Source organism: Bombyx mandarina, chromosome 01 (assembly GCF_030267445.1).
Source record: "Bombyx mandarina strain Sakado chromosome 01, ASM3026744v2".
Classification (NCBI taxonomy): Eukaryota; Metazoa; Arthropoda; class Insecta; order Lepidoptera; family Bombycidae; genus Bombyx; species Bombyx mandarina.
In genome coordinates this window covers 9,832,143-9,842,602 of record NC_143208.1, presented here as the reverse complement: position 1 = coordinate 9,842,602, position 10,460 = coordinate 9,832,143, and the positions used below count along the sequence as shown (strand labels likewise).

The window sequence follows — 10,460 nt, the reverse complement described above, 5'->3', positions numbered from 1 at the left end:
CCGGTCCGGCATCCCGAGGGAGAGGGTGATGGGAGAGATGTGCTCCGCACTAAACGCTTCACTTTCCCCCCTTTGCCTTTTCATGAGTTCTGTCTCATGCGAGGTTTAGATGCTGGTTGTTGAACGACAGGAGGTTTTAGTCGGTTCAACTCCGACATGCCCCGCCCTCCATCCCTAGTGGAGGGCGGAATTCCGGTGATTTCCTCCTGACAAAAAAAAAGAAGGGCCATCTAAATATTTAAAAACTATAATTCTAGTATACCTTACCTAGAATACCTTTGATTTATTCTTATTTCGCTAAAGTGTTTCAAGTTGCAAATACAAGAATTTTAAAGCATAAGTTTGTTATTTAGCGTTCTGTAATTTAATAAAACGCCTTTAACCATCATCCAAATTCAACATCGCAGCTTCATTATCAGGAACTCAAGGAAAAACAGCGTGAGTTCCGAATAATTGGAAAATAATTTCCAATTTTATCCAAGTATTTTTACGGCTGCAATACCAGTAAATCAGCTACCTATATTGAAGTAACATTTAATGGGATTCCTAAATTATATCGGAGGCCAAAAGTATTATATTACGAATTCCAATAACTTGTAGGTAATTGCTTTGCCTTCTTTTAATTTTGTATGTTGCTCAAATGACTTTTGGTTATTTGTCGAAGTGAAAAGATCCATAATTTATAAATAAGGAGCGACAACGATTTTTGTATAAAATATGTTTCGACATTTTTTTGTTGCTTATGCCTATGAGTGGACGAGCTCACGACCCACCTAGAAGTAATTGAAGTGATACTTTAACAAGCGAGTTCAATGTTTCAGTTTCAGTATCGTATAATCACTGTCCCATCCTCCAAATCGGAATTATTCGCAGCAGAATATATACTATTTTGGACCTCATTTATTGTTAATGGGGAAAAAAGCACGCGCAGATCTTTAAGATGTTTCTTTGTTCAAAGCACACTAGAGTACCAGTGGCGTAGCTAGGTAACCAAGGGTCCTGGGGCAAATTAAAAAATGATGCCCCACTGCTATGTAAACTGATTAGGTTTTATCAAATAAAAATATGAAATATACAAATACTTTAAAAATGCTATGCTACTTAAGCTCTTTTTTGTGCACTGCAGGGCAGGTAATAAAAATATTTACGATAACAACATAAATTACAATTAATACTTGGTGTAGGTTAAGCTAATAAAACGAAACAGAGAAGATTCAAGGGTTTATTATATAAAGATCGGACCTTTTTTTTCGGGCTGGGGTCCGAACCTCCTATGAGGTCCCCGCGCCTAGGGGGCGCGCGCGGTATGTGGGACTGGTCCGCGACTGCGAGACCGCGAGCCCAAGGATGTTTTCAGGGCCCTACCCACTAAGCGACTCCCCTGCACTCTTCGCACAAGCGTCCGATCCCCTCCGAGGTCAGAACCCAGATGAGGTAAGGGGGTTACCGTGATCAACAGTACAACCAGACGGCGCCGCGGCGCAGCTCAGCTCAAGGACACCCGGTCGACGTTTCAGAGCCTTCGATTCGCCTCGATGGCTCCGTCAACCGTCTCGGTACGGCAGCCCGTCAGGCCCCCCAGACAGTCCCGCTGGTGTCCCGGAATACCCCGCTGGACCAGAACCAGCCTGCCGGGTCGGGACGCGATACACTCTTTTTTTTTTATTGCTTAGATGTGTGGATGAGCTCACAGCCCACCTGGTGTTAAGTGGTTACTGGAGCCCACAGACATCCACAACGTAAATGCGGCACCCACCTTGAGATACAATTTCTAAGGTCTCAAGTATAGTTACAACGGCTGCCCCACCCTTCAAACCGAAACGCATTACTGCTTCACGGCAGAAATAGGCAGGGTGGTGATACCCACCCGCGCGGACTCATAAGAGGTCCTTTTTTTTTTTTTTAACGCTGGGGAATCCATTTACGAATACCCGGTCGAGAGGGGTAATAGACCGGGTTATGTCGGACTCCGGCGCCTCCAGAGAGGAAGAGGGAGAAGAGGAAGACCAAAGTCCTCCTCTTCTTCCAATTCCTACCGGGAGACTACGCCTTGAGAAAGGCGCGCGAGGCGCTGCGCGGCGTCTGCAACGCAGGACCCGCCCCGCAAAACCGACTACCGACTAAACCCCATCGAGCTCCACCACTCCGACTCCACGAAACCTACGGTACCGCACAATGCGCGCCGCAGGCTCGCCGTCGCCGGTACCCGTCCAGACAATAGGACGGGATCCCATCCCCGGGAAAATCCCGTAGGACGTCGTCTCGGGAGACACACCGCGAGTGGCGCATAGGAGCCACCTTGCGCCGCCTCACCACGGAACCGTCAGCAGAGCACCGGGCGCTCCCGCACCCAGTACCCAACAGTCCCTACGGGAGGTTAACGGGAGCATCGTGCCCGCGTCGCCCACCCCGCCTTCTTCGCTGAGGAGCCGAAGAGGGATCCCACTCACTTTCGCGCTCCTCAGCCTCGCGGAACGCCATGACCAGGTCGCAAAATCTGGCCATGGCCTCCCACGAACTCTCGTCCTCTAGCATGCGGGCAATGACAGCCCGCAAGGAGAGGTCCCTCCCCAGCACCGCGATGAGATCTCGCCGCGGGTGCTCCCAACGCGGGCACGCTTCGAGTGCGTGCTGAGCGTCATCATCCGGATGCCCGTACTGGTGACAACCCGGATGTGGCTCTCTCCTACAGACCCTCCACAGGTACCTCCCGAAGCAGCCATGCCCCGAGAGGACCTGCGTAAGGCGGTAGGAGAGCACGCCGTGTCGCCGATCTGACCATGTCTCCAGCACGGGCACCAGGGCCTCGAGGGTGCGCCGGCGGGTGGCTGAGGTTTGATGAAGTTCCTCCAGCAACCGCTCCCTCCATTTAGCGTACGCCAGATGACGCGCAGCACGCCTCCACCGACTGACAGCCGACAGGCCGGGTGTCCGTCCCCGACCCAGGGACTGTGTCCTGCGCCGGTACACCGTAGCTCATAAGAGGTCCTACCACCAGTCGATGTATCGTATCTCCTTAGCAGCGCGCTAGAGTGCTGGTAGCGCACCGCGCGGCTTCTACGAACTTACTTACTCCTGATACAGTATTAATTTTTTAACCGTTCTCGAAAAATAAATCTTAACTCGAATTCAGAATAAAACGCACATATCACTATCCGTCAAATTGACAACACTGGCAACCTACAGAAAGGATTTAGGGGAATCCCTAGCTTTTGAATTTCTCTCAACTGAGTTTTCATGATTAAAGTGGGGTTGCAACCTGTCACATTTATTTTGAAAATAGGAGAAATTTTCAAAAGCTCAGTTTGATCGAGATTTCTGGTAAGGATTCGAGAGCCCCCTGAGATTGGGGGGGCCGGGGCACTGCCCTGCCTAGCCCCTGGGTAGCTACGCCACTGTAGAGTACTCAGCTGTAGGCAGTACTGGACGGGCTCCGTCTTGGACAAGCCCTGTCGTGGACGTCACACCATGAGTGACCGTAATCACTCAGTATCAGAGGGGTCGAATGCTCGTCTCCCTAAAAAGGCAAAAAAATAATAATTAAAAAAAAGCAACATCCCTAAAAAAATAATATGTTATTTATCTAGTCGAAAGGTAAAATTTCCGTACCCCTGACAACATACATGAAACGTTTTTATAATGATCGGTGTAGTCTTTTAAACGTGAGAACGTAACAAACAAACTCACGTTCGCATTTATGGTATTAAGTGTTGATAACACTTTTTACAGTCTTGTTATGACGGGCTCATAAAGTCCCGACAACTCATTATCACTAAGACCTGTAGTCGTTAACAACAATTTAACACTCAAACACGTAGCTCGACTTGACAGCATAACTATCGTTTAAAAGTAGTTGTCAACTGCAGCTTGTTTTACATAATATTCCAGAGAAGAATAAAATTTTTATTTGGGCCCTGACAATATTTACACTATGTAGCATAAAAATAAAAGAAAAAAAGTGGTACGCGTGCAACTTGGTGCACGTGAAAGAAGTGAAACTTCTTTTGCGGTGTGTAGTGTTGTGGTTTTCATTATTTTTAATCCTTAACTCAAATTTATATTGTATTATAATAGGGAATACTGTGTACAAGAGAAACGACCTAGCTCACTTTGTCCTTTCCCTCTCTCCACGCTCGAGTGGTTCGCGTTATTTTCTCACTCTTTCATTTCCTAAATTGTATCTTTTCTCTCTAGCTGTAATGAATCTGTTGCGAGTTAAAGTCCACTCTCAACGCGCCTAAAGAAGTTTCACTTCAAAAACGAATAGTACATATTTGTAAATAGTGCTGGTCAATATCATCAAATTCGGTGCTCACTCTTGTACCGTTAAAATATTTTAAAAGAAATTGTATAGGCTTAGATTAAGAAAAAAATATATAAGAGATGGTGGTAAAATACACAGTAAATAGAAGTATACTATAAAAATTCCTTTTCGAGGAATAGGCTAGTCCATTACAGAAAACAGATCATTAATGATCAAATTTTTCTAATCACTTTTGTAATTTAAACTCAAATCATCGTAACTTGAACACTTTTAAAACTTATTTATCGATGCGGTGTATAACAATTCGAACATGTTTTCAGAGATATTTTACTCAATTCGTAGGAAAACTACAAATTATTTTGTTAAATGAACGAGTGATGTCGATAAAAGGATGAAAGGATTACTATGTCACAGGTTAATATTTTTGAGGCATCGGCTCAGCTTTCTTTGTGTAGTGACGATAGCACCACCTAACAATCATAAACATTTTCAATTGACTATTAAAAATTTAAGTACAGTGAATATCTAAAAAAATATTTAAATCAGTTCCTGTGATTGGTCTATGTTTTCAAAAATTTTTTTTAAATTGTCTCTAGTTTGGAAGTGACATACATATCGTTGTACTATATGTTATGGTATATTTTCTGGTAATAATTTAGCATAATATGAGGGTTAATTCGTCGAAAAATTTCAATAAAGGTGATCTCTCAAAGTTGTTCATTGTAACGGACGTGACGTCAGCTGTCATGCCCCGCCGCCAGCCAAGCCGCCAAGCCATGTTAACACGCCCCCTTCCGCCACCGCCGCCAGCCAAAACCAACGAAGGGGGGATAGTGTTAATAAAACAAGCCATGCCAGCCATTTCTACCTGCTTTCTGCATTCTCGCACAAATAAAAGAACTTGTCGTTACGCTGCTGGTTTTTATTGTCACATCATTTGCAACAATCAGAAGTGGCATAAAGAAATAAAATAACGTCATATACACGCTCAGATCTCTCGGTCTTCTGACAAGTTTGAAGAAGATAACGCTCCTATTCCACTGGCGAGGAAGGTGTTGAAAAATTGCTTCAGAAGGAGGTCCACAAGGCGATACTTGAGCTACAGGATGAAGAACCTGGAACAATCAAATCAAAGGGACTTCGACGTCGTCGGACCAAGAGCGCCTGCCACCCTGTCCTTCCATCATTCTGGTTCACGTGGAGGGAAACTAGAAGAGCAGCAACGTGGTTACTCCACTGCGGCACTACGAGATTCACGGTTACATTCACGGTTACGAGCTTCCTTCTCCCTGCCTGCGACGCTGCTGCGCGGCGAAGACAGCTACATCAACGTGGGCTCGGAGAACATCATGTGGCCGCCGGGCGAGGTCCTGCCGAGGGCCAACAGCTGCGAGGAGCCACAGCCAAACAGCCAGGTGTGTTGCATTTGTACTTGCCCTAGCCATGCCATTACAAGTATTTCGAGATTTGAGGGTAGAAATAAAAAAAATGAAAAGGAGCCAGTAAATAATAAGGGTCATTCAGATTTAAAAAATACAGTATAAGCATTGCTTTGCTACGAATACACATGATTTAGGTATTGCCAATTTAGTCCAAATGAAAATTAAGCTTACTAGTGATCAGCCCGTGTATCGCCACCTTTACTTTCTCATAATGAACAAACGATAGTTAAATCTAAAGCTAATTAACTTTTAGATGCCGGCATTATAAAATAATCTGAAGCTAGTCATGCTTCACCAGTGGTCTTATTAAGAAACAGAACGGCGACAGTAGGCTATGCGTTGAATATCGTGCGTTAAGCGCTATGGTAAAATATAAAAGTATCCACCGAACAGTACTTCACGAGTTTAGATTTAGCCCAGGGCTACCATAAATTAAGCATTGTGCCAGACACACAACTACTTTCATTACGCTGTAAGGTCATTATTTCGAGTACACTAGAATTCCTTTTGTTTTAGCAAATGCGCCATCTGTATTTATGCGTTTCTTCTTTTTCTCCACCTTATTCCACTAGGTGGGGTAGTTAAATGCGTTTAATAAATAAAATAATTGAGTCTGTGGGTAGAAAAGAAATGGGTAAAAATAAATGTAGGTCAAATCGAGATACTAGCAATTTGAAACGATTTACCTCTACCCTCAGTTGGTATAAAATCAGGTTCAATAATTATTGAGAAATTACTTGGGAAATTTTATGGTGGAGACTTAAAATTAAATATGAGTAAATGCTCATTCTTGGAAAAACAAGTCACTTATTTAGGTCATGAAATATCTTCAGACGGTATACAGCCGGGTGCAACAAAAATTGACGGCCGTTTCGCAGTTTCCTGTGCCAAATAATGCTCAGTGTGCGACAGTTTATTGGTTATGTTACTTTAGAAAGTTTATTCCCAGTTTTGCCGTGATTGTGCGTCCATTAACTGAGTTAAGAAAAAAAAAGATAAATCATGGGTGTGGGGCCATGAACATAAATTTATGTTCCAAACCTATGCTAGCTCTGTATAATCCTATGCTTCTTACAAAAATTCGAACCGATGCATGTAACTTAGGAGTTTCTGGTATACTATTACTAAAACAAACTGACAACTCACTGCGGCCTGTTATGTACTTTAGCCGGGTTACTAGGAAGGAAGAGAGTGTGTATCATAGTTAAGAGCTCAAAACCTGGCGGTCGTACAATCGCTTCGTAGGTTCTGTGTTTATGAAGTAGGTAAACATGATATAGTAGAACCTGATTGTACTGTGGTTTAAAAAAGCTTAGTTCGATTATAAAGCAATCTATACTAACATTATAAAGCTGAAGAGTTTGTTTGTTTGAACGCGCTAATCTCAAGAACTGCTGGTCCGATTTGAAAAATTCTGTGTTAAATAACCCATTTATTGAGAAAGGTTATAGGTTATATAACGCTAAGACCAACACTGTGTCACGCTAAGACCAATACAAGCGAAGTACCAGTAAATAATGTTTTAAAATCGGGTTATTTTCCCTTTTGAGAGGTTCCGCTGCGTGCGCTGCAGAAACGATTAAAGTTTCGCTAAAATAATAATGTAACAGAATTGTTCCCCTTTAAAAGATCTAAAAAAAATGTCCGCGATAGCATATGTCTATATGTTAAGGTTGGCTCACTTTAACGTTTTTTTATGCTAACCAAATTTGTTCTAAAATAAAGCATTATTTGTGAACTAAATTCCACGCGGACGAAGTTAAAAAAAATAAGACTGTCTATATCCGATCTCTAAACCATCTGATACTATGCGCATGGTACAAATAGATAACATGATGCCCTTCTGTAGGACATCTAAAGGCCACCAACCAGTACATGATCGTAATGAAAGATGCGTTGTCTAAATTTGTGATAGCTGAACTAACGCGTACTGTAAATTCAATCGGGACCATTCGTGCATTGAAAAATATATTAATAGGGTTTGTCCAGATACCCGAATCACGTGGTGACAGACTATGGGAAAGCTTTTACGAGTAGGTACTTTAAAAAATATATCAGAAGATAAACAGTTTAGGCATACGTTAAACGGTATTGCTTGTCCGCGCGCTAATTGGCCAGGTTGAACAAACTAAACATACAATTTTATGTGTTGCGGGCAACTGATCCTAGTGAAGCTTCAAATAATTTAGTGAACTCCGTCATTTGAGGCACAAACAACACAATTAAAAGTAGCAGCGGTTACAAGCCTTGTGGTTTAATCTTTGCGCGCTCTGGTAGGTCAATATGTCATGTTTCGATTCCTGGTCGCAAACCAGAAACTGTTGACGCACGGCGTAAGATAGCTACAGCTAGGATAAAACAAGCGAGTACAATAATGACACACAACATTAATATAGAAAAAAAAGCTCATGTTTATAAGAAAAGGGGATTTTGTATCGTAGAGACAGGCTCCAACTGGTTAGCAGCGCCGCTAGGATTAATACCAAATTAGACGATTTGTACTCAGGTTCGTATGTAGTAACTAAAGTAGTAGGTTTTATGAAGTTATAAAAACTTCACTGGCCTGGTATCAACAGATTCATTAAGGCCCTATAAAAGTATAGCCCATGTGTCCGATAGCGCTAGTAGTTCCGATGAGCAGCTCGAAACTGAAGACCTTATTGATTTATTTGAGAACTAAATGTTTTTGTGTGTTCCCCATTGCGGGAGCAATTGTTGCAGGATGGCCGAATGTAACGGACGTGACGTCAGCTGTCATGCCCCGCCGCCAGCCAAGCCGCCAAGCCATGTTAACACGCCCCCTTCCGCCACCGCCGCCAGCCAAAACCAACGAAGGGGGGATAGTGTTAATAAAACAAGCCATGCCAGCCATTTCTACCTGCTTTCTGCATTCTCGCACAAATAAAAGAACTTGTCGTTACGCTGCTGGTTTTTATTGTCACATCATTTGCAACATCATTTAAGTACCTATAGTTCTAATAAAAACAAAAAAAAATCGATATCCGTTTTAGCAATAATATATATTTTTTATTAAATACTCGTCGTAAAGTCATAAAGTAAAGTGTATAAATATTGAATTTTTATGTTTTATTTTATTCTCCTAGAAACTGTTTAAAATTCCTTCACTATTGTAAAGTTGAAAGCGCGGTATTTCATTATTAACATTATTGGCTCTGCTCTAACATATTGCTTCTAAAATTTATGCAGTTTCCCACGATATCGCCTTTCCCGAGCTTTTCTTAGAAAAATTGACCATGAACTTGATGTTACACTAGATAAAATTTCGGTACAAGTTCATTTTTAATTTTTTTGTTTCTATGAATTTCCAAATATTACGTATTATTGCAAAACTGCTAAACTTTACATATTGCTAAATATAATGACGCCCCTGTTAAAATGTTAGGTGTAAAATGTCTATTTTCAAATTTAAAAAATACTTTTTCGTTGAAGAAAAATATGAAACTATTTACAGTATTTTTTTAGTGAGATATCATATCGTATTCACATCTTCGTATTAAATTCGTCCATGGTAACCCTACACGGAACATGTGACGTGACCGCAATGCTTTTATAAGTGCAAAGGCTACCAATATCATGCATGTGCATGTAAACTAGCAAATCATGTTACAGCATTAATTTAACGCCTGAATAATTTATGACCATACTTAAGTAAGAAAGAGCGATATTGCTGAGAAAATCTTAATAGACTAAAAAAGGTGGTTTCTGTGTTATAATGCAAATAATATAGCAGCGTTACTTTTTATGTCGGATAGGTAAAAATAAAATAGTATGCTCTCGACAAATTGTATTAATTGAATCCAGTGAATATACCCTTCTCATAAGTTATGTTTTAATAAATCGATATGTAAGAATTGTGTTGTCGGGGTTTCATTTCTCTCTTTACTTTACCAAAATGTCCATTTTGCAGCAAATTAGTTTCTTCAGAGACTTTTTTTTCGGTAATTCAGTACGGACTGTAAGGAAGTGCGTCTTATTGTTGAAAGTCTCGCGTTTTTTAGCTAAAATTATTAATAGAACTTAACCTTTTAATATGTTAACTTATACTCATGCTAAAGATAATTAAATATATATTGATAAAAACATATTCATTGTAGAATGCCAAAACACAATCCGTAACGGTAACATAACGGTCTTAAGAGAATTTTGAAATCTTTTCAAAATAATGACCCTTCCTAGAAAAACAGTGAGCGTAATATTATACCTCAGGTCAATGTTGAACTGTGTGTGTTCCGAGGAGAAAATCATGTGAACAATATTAAATGCTTAGGTAAGTATGAGATCATACTGAATATATTGAACACGGTGCTTGCATTAAATGTTTATGGTGCTTTTATTTATTATTTCCTAACGTATAACTTGATTTTATAAATTTTAATTTGGTCTATTATAACAATAGGCTGTTTGTTTTCTCTTGGTGTTCTGGTGCTAAGATAAATTTCAAAGAACGTCCGTGCAATTACAATAATTTAAATAATTAGTTATGTACATTTAGGTACTTATCAATGAAACAAATACATTGCATAAGTAAATACCTTGTTTTTTTATTATTTTTTATTGCTTGGATGGATGGACGAGCTCACAGGCCACCTGGTGTTAAGTGGTTACTGGAGCCCATAGACATCTACAACGTAAATGCGCCACCCACCTCGAGATATAAGTTCTAAGATCTCAGTATAGTTACAACGGCTACCCCACCCTTCGAACCGAAACGCATTACTGCTTCACGGCGGAAA

At 41.0% G+C, this 10,460-nt stretch overlaps 1 protein-coding gene across 1 annotated transcript; it reads left to right on the top strand.

The window, feature by feature from the left end:
• The first annotated feature begins 4,976 nt into the window (after window positions 1-4,976).
• On the top strand, window positions 4,977-8,626 carry LOC149503535 (uncharacterized). The gene is made up of 2 exons (XM_089729573.1): window positions 4,977-5,679; window positions 8,428-8,626. Exons 1-2 carry the CDS (start codon window positions 5,371-5,373, stop codon window positions 8,440-8,442), a joined length of 324 nt encoding a protein of 107 aa, XP_089585699.1. The 5' UTR covers window positions 4,977-5,370; the 3' UTR covers window positions 8,443-8,626.
• The last annotated feature ends 1,834 nt before the right edge of the window (window positions 8,627-10,460 follow it).

Excerpts from the sequence above, each read along its gene's own strand:
- LOC149503535 (XM_089729573.1), top strand. The coding sequence starts at position 5,371 with ATGAAGAACCTGGAACAATCAAATCAAAGGGACTTCGACGTCGTCGGA.